Source organism: Folsomia candida, unplaced genomic scaffold, assembly GCF_002217175.1.
Source record: "Folsomia candida strain VU population unplaced genomic scaffold, ASM221717v1 Fcan01_Sc005, whole genome shotgun sequence".
Taxonomy (NCBI): Eukaryota; Metazoa; Arthropoda; class Collembola; order Entomobryomorpha; family Isotomidae; genus Folsomia; species Folsomia candida.
Window position 1 is genome coordinate 5,496,629 of NW_019091197.1, and position 13,202 is coordinate 5,509,830.

General features: G+C 36.8%; 4 protein-coding genes and 1 long non-coding RNA gene across 6 annotated transcripts; 3 read left to right on the plus strand and 2 right to left on the minus strand.

Moving 5' to 3' along the window:
- Positions 1 to 1,812: 1,812 nt before the first annotated feature.
- On the plus strand, positions 1,813 to 2,956 carry LOC110849583 (trypsin-1). The gene is made up of 3 exons (XM_022097016.2): positions 1,813 to 1,905; positions 1,985 to 2,619; positions 2,692 to 2,956. Exons 1-3 carry the CDS (start codon positions 1,851 to 1,853, stop codon positions 2,869 to 2,871), a joined length of 870 nt encoding a protein of 289 aa, XP_021952708.1. The 5' UTR covers positions 1,813 to 1,850; the 3' UTR covers positions 2,872 to 2,956.
- Positions 2,957 to 2,980: 24 nt separating this feature from the next.
- On the minus strand, positions 2,981 to 7,836 carry LOC110850109 (transient receptor potential channel pyrexia). Of its 2 annotated transcripts, XM_035851865.1 has the most exons (11): positions 7,110 to 7,836; positions 6,853 to 7,045; positions 6,637 to 6,774; positions 6,283 to 6,563; positions 5,793 to 6,223; positions 5,346 to 5,725; positions 4,446 to 5,227; positions 3,817 to 4,379; positions 3,589 to 3,743; positions 3,308 to 3,521; positions 2,981 to 3,247 (listed from the first exon to the last, which is right to left on the minus strand). In XM_035851865.1, the coding sequence occupies exons 1-7, from the start codon at positions 7,282 to 7,284 to the stop codon at positions 5,131 to 5,133; spliced, it is 1,695 nt and encodes a 564-aa protein (XP_035707758.1). In that variant the 5' UTR covers positions 7,285 to 7,836; the 3' UTR covers positions 2,981 to 3,247; positions 3,308 to 3,521; positions 3,589 to 3,743; positions 3,817 to 4,379; positions 4,446 to 5,130. The 2 variants fall into 2 exon arrangements, with proteins under 2 accessions (XP_035707758.1, XP_021953284.2); XM_022097592.2 differs by having other exon boundaries at positions 3,589 to 4,379.
- Positions 3,189 to 3,609, minus strand: LOC110849582 (holotricin-3). Its single transcript, XM_022097015.2, has 3 exons — positions 3,589 to 3,609; positions 3,308 to 3,521; positions 3,189 to 3,247 (listed from the first exon to the last, which is right to left on the minus strand). The coding sequence occupies exons 1-3, from the start codon at positions 3,607 to 3,609 to the stop codon at positions 3,189 to 3,191; spliced, it is 294 nt and encodes a 97-aa protein (XP_021952707.1).
- A 682-nt stretch (positions 7,837 to 8,518) lies between the features above and the next one.
- On the plus strand, positions 8,519 to 9,217 carry LOC118435583. Its single transcript, XR_004834905.1, has 2 exons — positions 8,519 to 8,648; positions 8,744 to 9,217. It is a non-coding gene; the product is annotated as an uncharacterized LOC118435583 (long non-coding RNA).
- A 1,521-nt stretch (positions 9,218 to 10,738) lies between these two features.
- Positions 10,739 to 13,179, plus strand: LOC118435680. The gene is made up of 6 exons (XM_035852059.1): positions 10,739 to 11,092; positions 11,172 to 11,417; positions 11,486 to 11,896; positions 11,973 to 12,213; positions 12,539 to 12,834; positions 12,966 to 13,179. The coding sequence occupies exons 1-6, from the start codon at positions 10,897 to 10,899 to the stop codon at positions 13,121 to 13,123; spliced, it is 1,548 nt and encodes a 515-aa protein (XP_035707952.1). The 5' UTR covers positions 10,739 to 10,896; the 3' UTR covers positions 13,124 to 13,179.
- The last annotated feature ends 23 nt before the right edge of the window (positions 13,180 to 13,202 follow it).

A 13,202-nucleotide genomic window follows, 5' to 3' on the forward strand; every position in this document is an offset into this window, starting at 1 on the left:
GGACCTTGTGCATCCTGTGAAAATTACATCTGCATTATGTGTTGTCCAAATATGAAAAGTAAAAATTTTATGATTTTAATGTATGTATGTACACTTAATTCATGGCAACCAACCTTACAATCTTGTTGAGATTATTGTACAAGCTAAGTACAGAGAGGAAAAATACGTTTCCCAGAACCATTAGAACCGAAGATGCCAGCATGGAATACAAATAAGTTTGAAATATAACTGAAGTCATGTGTAATACAAGGATAATTAGTTTACGATCTCCATTAGCACAATCTAGAAATTTAAATAAATATATGAAAATTTGTTATTAGTGAATAAAAAACATCCTTTCATGCATAAACCTGTAAAGTGTGGAAGGATTGATCCTAGAAAAGGCAGTCTATCCGGATCCACCACGTTCAACACGGTTATTGTCAGTGGAGCTATAATTGAAAATCCATATACTAAAATCCACATCACACCCTTAAATAAGTTCCCATAATACAGCCGATCTTGACTTTTAGGCACACCACTTTTCCAAAGTTTTCCATCATAGCACAACATCAGATTTAGCAGGGACACAAAGTCCAAGCTCCCACCGTAATTACGACGCCGGTGGATATAAGGACTGAAAAGAGAGTTGCAGAAAAGAGAGAGATGCCTTCGGCTCGATCCCCACGGAGGTGTGTGCCACGTGATAGAATGCATTGCAGAGGAGAAACGTTGCATAAATTGATAACAATGCCAATTTTGCAGTATTTATCATGACGTGGTTAGACTTTCTTGGTGATTGGGTCAGTTTAAAAATGGGCTCCCCATTTTCAAATTTTAGATAAATTGGGCAACAGATAAATAGCGAGATAAATTCAATTTCACACTTTATAAGACTTAAGCACAGGAAAATCATTTTTATTGATTTATTTAGCGACGTGCTAAAATTCTTGTACTAAAATTAGTAAGCAGTCTAATGTAGACTGGGGATGCATAAATATGTAATATTTGTTATATGTACTAACGGATTAATTTCAGGGACTGATCCAATCAATATTTCAGCACAAATATATGCATATTAAAACGCTATAGAAATGGAAAATGTCGCCATTAATAATTTATGATTGCTGAAAATGGCGAATTGAACATAGGCATTTGATTGTAGAATGGGGAGTAATTATGTACGTGATTGACATGAAGGCCAGTGATATCATTAGACTTCAATTAAACTAGCAATTTTCTTTCTCGGAAATCCTTCCTTGGCCTCAAAGATATAGTTTAAACTGTCAATTGGGTGAACAATTTAGACCTACATAGGTTTCTTGTTATGGTTTTAAAGTACTTAATACATGGACATTTAAATATTTTATAGGCGAATCCATAAAGGAGTCCATGCCAAAATTTAGAGGAAACCTTGTTTGTTTCAAAATAAAGCTAACTTTAGTAATCAGGCTGATAAACCATATTGCATGAACACACACGTACATATTTACTTGATATGCACGTAGGCAATATTATTCCACGCAATATAAATATGTACATTTTGGCGACATAAATCGTGATTTGCCATCTATGCAGATATATAGAATTTTACCGATTGATAAATATTTGAGAACGACTACCTACATTTTTATATATAGTATTAATGCGTAAAAATAAGGTATTAATATCAAAGTATAATTAATCCCAAGTAAACCATCCTCGTCAAAATAAGCAATACCAGCATTGACATAAATGTAATGCATGCATTACAACTGCATAATTATAATAATGATGAAATTGACATGATCCAATTATAAATATATCATCAAATGGATATATTTTTTACGAGCATGTCACTTCATTTAGTGCAAATCAATATCTGAGTGAAAATGTCATCCAAATTCATTATTCTTACGCTTATTCATTTGTATTTAATCTCGCAAGGTAATACATATGCTGACCAATAGTACACAACAATTTCAGAAATTCTTACTGTACATTTAATCATTTCTGTTATATTTAGGCGAATGCCAACTAACTTCGCTACAATTGACGGAAGCATTTTCCAGTCAGATAAGCACGGAATTTCATGTCCACGATCCGCTCATCGTCGGGGGGAAGGACGCTCAAGATGGGGAATTTCCATGGCAAATTTCTCTCCAGAAAAATGGTGGACATTTCTGCGGTGGGAGCATCCTCGACGAGACACGTGTCCTTTGCGCTGCTCACTGCTGTGATGGTCAAGATCCCTCCAAGCTGCGTGTCGTCGCTGGGGCGCACAATATGTCCGACCTCAACAGCCAACAGAACGTTCCTGTACTTCGTATCGTCGCAAATCCAAAATATAGTTCATGGACGATAAATTATGACTCTGCGATAATCACGCTGGCCCAAAATCTAACATTTAATCAAAGAGTCAAACCAATTCGTCTGCCTCCGAAGGGTCACGAACCGACGGGCAAGTGTGTGACTTCCGGTTGGGGAAATGCGAATCGCTTAGGCATTCGGCCAGTCTACATCCCGAAACAACTGCAAAAAGTTAACATGACGATTGTATCGAGAGGTTGGTGTCGCATCCCGTATCTGCTGTTTACTCGCAGTTGGGTCTCGTCAAATATGCTGTGCGGGGGTGCCGGGATTTTGAGGGGGTCATGTAATGTGCGTACATATATAAAGGAATTAATTTAAGGTATATATTGTGCCTGATGTATGTAAATGTTTATAATTTAGGGTGATTCTGGTGGGCCTCTGGTCTGCTATGATTTGCCAACTAAGGAAGATGATGGACCATATATTGCAGGAATTACGTCTTTCGGAGTGCAGCCTTGTGGTCAATTTTTGTTTCCGACGGTATTCGCCAACGTAGCGAGCATGAGAGATTTTATTGATGGAGAATTAAGACGCACATAATTAGCAAATGAACTGGAAACATATTACGTGCATATATGTATACATATGTCTTTATGCAGTAAAGTTATAATATGCAAGGTTATGACATAATGGCAGGAAACACATACTATTCAATTTAACATCCTTTTTTCACAAGGATTATTATTTTTGTACTTGTCTCGGTATCAATAAGAACACAGCCGACTCAGCGTAAAGAAACAAGACAATGTCACAATAATTATCACAAAAGCCATTGAATTTTTCTATGATCAATGTCAGCCAAATTATGCGTGAAAAGTCGACAAAGTCGCGTCCTGTCCATCGATGGCATTATTTCCTTAAAAGAGTAAAGGTCGCCGTTGGTATCCTTGAGATCGTGACGGTCCGTCCTCTCCACCTACAAAATGTGTGCATGAAAATAAATAAAAAATCCGGTCATAAATTCTTTCGATATTACCTCCGTCTCCCCGATGACCTGGATGACCGGGCGGGTGTGGATTACGATTGCTATCACCGTCATGATCCCCTCCACCATCGTCATGGCCGCCATCGTCACCGTCGTCATGACCACCATCATCTCCTCCAGCGTCGAAGTGACCCCCATCGTCTCCGTCATCCCCTCCGTCGTCGTACTGTGGCATGGCTTCCACGAGTAGGATACCCATGACAAGCTGTTATCAAAAATGAGAGAATAATATAATTTCCTCAAAAATTTATGACTTTTTACTTAATACTCACCAAAATTAAGGAAAACTTCATATTAAATTTTATATCCGAGAGTTTTTAAATATGTGTATAAATCGTTTCTCATGTCGGTCAAGAATCACAATATTGGCACAGAAAATCGTCTTTATATACTAATCCGGTCCTGTGCTGTGACGAATTAAGGTAAACTGTGTAGCAAGTTTAGATTGGATTAGTACTGCATACAGGACGTTCATAATAATGCATAAATTGCCAACCCACAATGTGGAATTAGGATTGCACATTATGTAATCTCAATCCACGAGTGATCCGCATTTACCTATCATCGATACTTATTGTTACTGTGTATGCAATATCAATATTCTGTGCAGTGAGCATTATTGAGATGATTGCTTAATATGACGTGATGTGGACCTTATCGCGTCTGATTCACTTTCACTTTATAAACTTACTTACTTACTACGGATTGTTGTTTAAAATCTTATTTATAAATAATCGTGGCGTACGTATTGTTGATCAATACAGGAAATAATACGTGATAAATTACACGCGCTGCATTTCTATTTACTTACGTATGTACATATTTATTCTTTCGTTAGTGATTAATGGAAAAATTTGAAGACAATAAATAGATAGTGTCTACTCTGATAAATGCGCCTCTACCGTATCATCTATTGTTCTATGAACACATTTACACATAAATCTCAGTTTACTAACAGTTTACTTCTTAAAAGCTGCGAATCATTTTACGGAGCAGACGCACATTCCGTTTTGCATGGTCCCACTGGATTGTTGTCTTCCTGCGTTGGGATTTGTAGTTGTGCCTGGAATGTCAATTAATAATTTTGGTCTTAAAATTCATACATACACAAAAAATGTGACGGATTTACCCCGAAAAATATACTTGCCTGGTTGGAAAACCGATCTGCCTTGCACGGTTGACATCATGACACAAGTTAACACTAGGAACAGCACGATGTAAACAGATAACTTGTTGACGAACCCCATTATTTTTAAGAAAATAATTTATTTTCACTGATGTATGCACTTTATCTGATGTTACACCTCTTCCAGTCAATTGCTGCTAATCTTGTACAAGTGCAAGACACAGCTCATGCTCAACTGGGTATAAATCTATCTGAAGAGAGAAACAGCATCTAATGAAGGTGCAAATTAATTCATTGTCACCGTGTTACAAGGTAAATTTGGCTAGTTTGGTTCAAAATAATGCGTCATACTTTCCCAAAAATTGACATCACCATCGAATCATTTGCATTTCTTTATTCATGATATAGCTTCAGGACGTGACAAATAAACGTGTGGTAAACTATTTAGAAGGCGTTGTTGCTAAAATTAAAATGTGGATGATAAAAACGTGACATATTAAAAATTCGTTTTCACATTACTTGCAAACGACGCAGTAAAGTTTAAGTGCAAACTTAAAATGCATACGTATGTACATAGACATAGACGAAGTATATGCACATAATAGCTGTGAGAAGTGCATACATAAATTACGGCCCCGTGTTTAATCTTTCCTTCCACGAATTTTCATTTACGGTAGTTGCAAGTTATTCAGTTATTTTTTCCAGCCATATTTTTAGTAGATAAATCTTTAACTTGAGATTGCAAATCTTTCGGTATCTTGGACTTTTGAAACACATGGACATACCTGTGCAAAAATAGTATGTAAATCATACATATAATTCTATCAAACTGCTTAATTAAGTATCATACACATGCATATTGCATAAAATTAATACACACGTCATAATAATTAATTAGCTCACATTTCTCCTCCAGAATCCTTCGCGATTTGAAATTTCTTAAAAAAATCTGTCCCAATTTGCGCCAAACTTGCCAAGTGAACCACGTATTTTCCAAAGATGAAACACTCCATGAAATAAATTTGTTCCAATCTGCACCACAAAAGTGAAACTTGTGCACCAGCTCGAAGTCCTTGAATATCACTCACAGTTAAACCGATGAGCAGGTTGAAAAGGATTATGGTCACTGTGATTACAAACATGACGAAAAATAGGTGACCCATGACCCCCACAGTCATCGAGTTGGTGGGGTCAAGCTCGTAAAATATTTCGTGCGAGAGTTCTCCCGTCATCATTATGAGCACTTTTGACAGTGCTAGCGGCAGAGTGGAGAATGCTGGTTGCTGCAAATTTTTGGAAATTATTTTAGATGCAACTTGATAAAAATTTGAAACTTTTTTGTCCACTCACTTGCGGCATTAATATTGCGAAGGATAATGCGAACGCTATCAACACTGAGATGAAAGTGAGAACAAATAGTCCAAAACTTTTCAAAACTCGGGACAGTATTTCGACATAAATCCCAAGTCTGGGCGTTTTTCCAATTTGTCCTAAAATCAGAGTCCAGGCCAGAAACACGCCCACAGCGGCGGCTTGATATTGCCAGACGTGCAGAGTAATTTGGTTATCTTGTGAAACTGTCCATTCCGGATACGTGGTGATGATAACGAGTCCGAGGATGACGAGATGGCCCAAGTTTTCGATCTTTGTGAAAAAATAAATTCCTCGTGGGAGCGATATGATGCTCAAAATGTCTTTGACCAGCATTAAGCTAGAGATCACAATGGTGGCAAGCGCCCATGGGACGGAATTCGGGTAGAACGACCATGGACAAATAATATCTGTAATATATAGGAAATTTCTTAAGTTTAAGGTCATTTAGATAAGTACAAAATTGTACCAGTTTGGTTAGCCACTTCTGGTACGTAGGGGCAGTTTTTGTGGTACAGTATGCTTAAAAATGCGGAAAATACACCAAGCCAGAGAATGTGGAGGATGATCCCTGTCCAGAACAAGGGACGAATTTTCTTCCATTTCTGCTCGAGAAATAGTTGGACGAGTGGATGCAGGAGGATTTCCTTGCATTGGCGCTCCCCATTTTTTAGGGGATAAGCCAACATTCCAGATTCGATGAGGAGGGGCTCATCTTTTTCGTCTTCAGCTGGATAACCAACTATCGGGCTGTGACAAAGGAGAAACATATGTAAATATTGAGATAAATAAATAAGATGGCTCCTTTGTTTCCTTTATTTACCCAAAGTCCATCACGATTTCATAATTTTCATCCCCAACGTCCCCACTCCTGTATTGAATGGCTGTATCGAACACAGCACACATGGCGTATGGGACCTTTTCATAAATCAGTTGGATTGGTTCGATACCTTGATCTGACCTTGCAACATTATCATTATGGATATTTAAGAAATGACAAGTTAAGTAGTAAAAAAATCCATTTGAAAATACAACTAACTTAATATTCACATCCGCTCCAGCGAAAAGAAATAGCTCAACTATTCTCCGGTGCCCAATTCTTGCCGCAAGATGAAGGGATGTCTCGCCATTTTCATCTTGAACGTTTATTAGCTCTGTTTTCATCTCTATGGTGGAAACTGCAGGGGAATTGAGGATAAGGGTGGCCATCTCGAGCCCAATGTGCTTGTTACCTGAAGAGAAACGGGTAATATTTGAAGTCAATACTTGCGATAAAAGTGTAGAAAATTACACTACCGTAATTCGATGCATAATGCAACGCCGTGCGGTGATTCAGGTCTTGCTGGAATGGTGAGATATTTGGCAGCAATTGTACGAGATCACTAATCTGCCCAGATTGAGCAGCGAGATGCAAGGGATATTTTAAGGGTAGTGGGGACGGTTTAATTTCGAGTTCAATGTCCCCAGACATTAGATCGGCTACACTAACTCAATTAAAATCTTAATAAGTATTACAAAAATATTTACTAAATCATGTCGAAAATTACACATAGGAAACTTTCCACAAGTCAAATGCAGAGCTGAGAAGGAAGAATGAAGCATAAAACGCATGGTCCATGACTAACAGTGAAGTCATGCTACGGAATAATTATCGTTAAGGTGCAAATTGCTTTTACAAACAAAATACAAAACAAACGGCGGTATGATGTAATAGAGAACGTTCATGCATGCAGTGCCAATATGTGTATAGCTGAAACGTATCAACATAAATAATCATTCCAATATATGGATTGTATGATAAATATGCTATATGAATATGTCCATACTTAATTGGATAGCTATAAATATGATGGTTATAGCTAGTGGTAATTGTTAAGAGACGCTTAGGTACGCATATTTATTTATGTCTCCAGTAGCATTAGCAAGAATTACCTATCCTAGATATGTCTGAGATTACCTATTGACGTCTTTCGGTCGTTACTCTCTTCAGAAGAAATATTAGTAATATATAGTGTATTACGTTACGTATGAAGATATATGTATCTCGAATTGGTCATCACTTATCTCATATTTTGATATTTTTAGAATTGTCGACCATTGCACTAAACTGGTTTACTTTGTAATGTAAATACATAATATGTATGATACCTGTATATTTAGCATGCTTTTGCAATAAATTTACGCGTTAAGCAAATCTGGTTGTTCTAGTAAGTCAACCAATTCAAAATATTGATTCATATTCAATATTTTGAAAGAGAAATCTTGATATTGACGTGTCGATATCGTATCACAAATATATAACTCGCCACGTGCAGTGCAGGAAATGTGTGTAATACAAAAACGAATATTACATAGTTTATCAATGTTTGATCTTATATGCCCGTAACAAGAAAATCGTTATTTCATTCAACTTTCAATACTTATGTAGTCGACTCTTAAATTAAGTCGACAATTTTTACGGCTTCTGCATAACGATTACCATTATTTACTTACATATGTACATTCCGGTTTCCTATTTTACTACGACAATGACAATAACCTTGCGCATGCAATGCCTTACCTCATCCATATTAAGTAAATTGCTTGATCTGAAAGATAATTCCGTCTAGTCGCTTCATTCAAGAGAGCAAAAGAAAAAAATCCGGTTTGAGCTAATCGCATTGTTTAATGTCATTCATTTTTCTAATTATTTTTCGCTGTCGTCGTAGTTTCATTCGCTTTCGCTTTCAAAGTCATTTTAGCCAAACTCTTGACAAGATCTAGTTCCTCTGCATGTGTGGTGGACGCTAACAAGGGGTCAGCGTATGGTCCAAGTCTCATAAGCACAATATTTCGGTAAGTTTTCTCATTTTTTAAATAATTTGAACTAAATTTAAATTTGTTCAAAATTTAAATTACTTTTTTTTAAATTTTTGCTCAAATTCTTCCAGGCGAAGCAATGGAAGAATTTTTGTCACACGCCGTGGAAGCAACTGAACGAGGTTTGCGACGTGGCGGAAGTCGCATAAATTTCAGCTTGATTTTATTCAACTTGACGTCCCTCGTGTTCTTCTGCCTCCTCATAAAAACGGTGGCGTACGGCTACGTTTATTTCGCATCTGGGAAAACGGAATGGGAAAAGAGGAGGAGGAGTAGCAATGTAAATTCGGAGGAGGTTGATCGTGCCACAAAGAATGTCTTTGGTCATGGAAATTCAAATTTTAAAATTTAATTTAATCTAAGTAATTTTAGAAGGGTCAAGCTGAAACGTACTTTTGAGATTTAGTGATTTTATAAGAAAAATAGTTATGTGACAAGTTTTCGTAGACATGTAGATAGTTAAGAAGAGACTCCGGCGAATAATTGGGTCATTAATATTTATTGTAATATTGATATACTAATAAAGATTATTTAAGAAAATTGTATTTACATGTAATTTTTATTGTATGAAGAATACAGCCTGATTTATAATTTTCTTTACCCCAGAAGTGAACGAACAAAATTATTATCATGTTTTTGACGTGATATTGCAGTATGAAAATTTATCAAATCTCGGCAACGCGCATAGTTCTGGTTTAATTCATGCTACTCATCGCCAATCGTCCGCTAGTCCAATGTTACATAGGTTTGCGACCAATTGCATCGTCGGTTTTCGCAAAATTGAACGTCATTGATATATCAAGCAGTTGATAGTGATATACCATAACTGCCAAGAGTCCATTTCCCATTATTCATTTACTGCGTATTTGAATTATACAGAAATTTCCCATCAATTATTTTTATTGCGTACTTTATGGCTTTAATTTTAAATTTTCCATGTATTTAATGCCACCATAAAAATCAAAACTACCCACATAATTAATTCGCTGCATGGGTATTTATGCACAAGCTCAGGAAACCTATGCATGCATGCATACATCCGTACATATAAATAAATATGTGTGCATATGTATAACCTATAATATCCAGCTCTTGTCCAAATAAGCATACTTTAAGTTCAACCTTTTTCGCTTTACTCGTGGAGATGCAGTTGCAGTCTAACGAAAACTAAGGATAAGTCACAATAATATCATTGTACAATATTAGCGCAAAATGCAGAGTATCTGTATTCTGGTTGCACATCCATACCCATGGTTGATGGTTGACGGTGAGTAGTAGAAAAAGTTTTTGGTTGCGGCAACTCGCACTCTGTAGCTTTACGAGGATACTCAAAACAAGGATAAAGTACTGAACAAAACGAGTTCATCTCATTTTGCAGTTTTTTGCACATGAACAAAGAGTAAACACGCTTATGTAAAAATTATTGTGTAATAAATATCTTAAATTTACTCTATTCAATTTAAATTATCTTCTTAGCAATCGCGTAAGAAGTCGTAGAATTTAAGATACGTCAGTTTGATGATTCAGTCATAAGAAAACTGATTTCTTGCACCAGATTTATAGTTTTCAACTTCTATAATTTGGTTCGCACATATGAAGGTTAAGTTGTACATAATTCGTGTTCCATACACGCTTATGGGAAATTATAATTTACTTACAAATTCAACATGCGATGTTATTCATTTATCATTTTCCACACACAATCCAAATCTCCGATCTTGTCTGAAATTAGTTTCTTCAAAATAATTTGAGAAGTTGTATGCTTTAGAAAGTACATTGTAATGTAAAAAAAAATTACATACAGAAAATCGACTAACCTTTGATCCTAAATTCTAATGGCTTCTATGATTACGATTTTTGAAGATTTATTATTATTTGCATTCATATCAAAAGAGGGTTAGTTGTAAATTTGTGCCATGCTGGTATCATTTCATTTACAAAGTAATATGAGGAAGTGTAAGGCATAAATAATAAACAAATATCTAATAAGTATAATGTATACATTCTTCACAGGTACCTCAAACCACACATTAATGAGATCCGACCCGACCCCACATATGAGGCCACGCATCAGGCTAATCACGCACTATCATGGAAATATTATATGCATGTATATACATATAATATTATACATTTGAATATATATTCTAATAGGTTAAGTTTGTGAAGCACAATCCGATAGTAAAAGCTAGACTTTAATAATCAAACTTAACGTTAGTGAAAAATGGGGCAAATTAATCAACTATTTCGGACTATATTAATTACCCTGTTAACACTTGTTCTACTGTGCTTCGTTATTCTGCCTCTAATTCCAGTTTTAGGTGTCGCGTGCCTTTGGCGATGTTTCATTTCACGCTGTGCAATGCTATTTAAGAAAAATAAACTAGGAAAGCTAGTAAATGCCAGTGGCACATTTCTAGGTTGAGCATTATTTTTTTAACTTTACGTACGTAATTACATGACATTCGGCATAATTTTTTTATTTGGTTAATACTTTAGCAAGTTGCAACGTGTATAACATCAAAGCATTGAACATCCTTACCGTCATGGAAATTGAGCATGGTTTAGCAGACGTGAATACGATGCGGGACAAATTTGAGAAACTTATTCTGTCAGCGAAGCTTCCAAATTCAGACGAACTTCAATATCCGGAACTGACGTCGGGGCTGGCGCAGTGGATGGGATACTTATTTTGGGCACCGTGCCCAGATTTTGAGATCAAGGATCACATAATGTCTCTAGCAGGTTAATTTATTTCAGCTGAACTCAACTATTGCCAAATATGAAATACTAGGTTGACATTTATTTTTTAGATATCGATGTTCCGGTGTCGCTCAGAGATCTGGAAAACGAAGCGACACAGCAAGAATTATGGAAGCATCTTGTCCGCGAACGCTTGTGGAAGAAAGGGAGGCCACTCTGGGAATTTATAATGGTCAACCCCACATCAGATTGCAACAAGTCGAAAAGTTTAATCATAGGGCGCTGTCATCACTCCTTGGCTGACGGGTGGGCATTATTCAAGCTGTTCACTCGACTATTTAAAGCAGAAAGCTTACTCGAAAAAATACCAACTATGAACAAGTCATCCGTAGTCAGAAATAGTTCGTCTTGGAGAACAAGAATGTCCCAGGCTTTGACAACGGCTAAACTTCCGTTCGAAGCGGTGGATTTACTGGTCACGCTGATCATGAATCGTGTAGCCGTCCCAACCTACCCATTGGGTGGGTATAAATAATATCTTTTGTGACACGAATTTGCATACAACGTACATAGATACATAAATATAATCACTTTTAGAATCCAAAGACAGCTTGGATGAGCCAGGATTAGTTTTTGCGACGGAAAAAGTTGGCAGGCTGGATGGCATGAAACAGCTTAAGACGAAACTTGGGGTAGATTTTCAGTCCGTCCTTTTGGCTGGGGTAGCCGCCGGGGTGAGAGATTCGTATGTCAGGGCGTGTCAACCAATTCCGGATAATGTGGTCACGGTCTTCCCACTTCCGATGCCTGGACATCCTAACAAGCTAAGAAATCATGTGTACGAAGCGTAAAATATTCATAATTAATTATGCACATACAACATACATATCTCACAAGGAGTTTAAAATGACTTGTAAAATCTGCAAAATCTGCAAAATCAAACTGCAAAATCTTGTTTTATGAATCTCCAAATTTTTTGAGCCTAGCAAATTTTCTAAATGCGTTCCGATGCTAAATAAAATGGTGTCGTGAATACGCTAATAATTTTTCAAAGCAATATTTTGGCAACCTACAAATATGTATTGTACAGTAGGTAACTTTTCAAAAGCTTGGATGTCTATAAAATCTGCAAATTGTTACTTATTGCCACGTTTCTTTGACAGTTCCGTTGGCTTCATTTTGCTACCCATTGGCGAGCCGGATAGTGAAGAACGACTGGAGGAAATCGCTTCCAGAATGCAAAAACTTTATCGATCAAGAATTGTACTTTCAAATCACTTCCAACTTCGTGTGATCGGTTCAATGCCACTTCCGTTAGTCCGGTTTTGTCGCAAGAGGTCTAGACCATCGCCCATCATGGTTTGCAACTGGGTGGGACCACCAGAAGCATTGTACTGGGAGGAGAGTCAGATTTCCGATGTCAAAATTGTCGTCAATATACCCTTTAACAAACCCAAAGGTAATGATACGTATAATTAGTTGACATGTTGAATTTCGATAAGGTGTGGGGAAATTGGGTAACATTTTATTTAACTTCACTCGGTGTCCTTTTTAAAAACTTTTATCACAGTTTGTGTGTCCATTTGACAGGATATGCATATGGCGTCTCCCTCTTGACATATGATGGAAACGTTGATCTGGGAGTTATCGGATTACGTAATTTTTTCCCAAATAATCAACACCCGATAAAGTTTAATGAGCGGGTTATAGAGGAATGGGATCAATTGGAGAGCGTTATTTGTACTTGAACCTTTGAAGCTTTAGGTTTAAGGAAAAAGGCAAAATAAAATTGTTCCACAAGCAAGATATTTATGATACAGGAACATA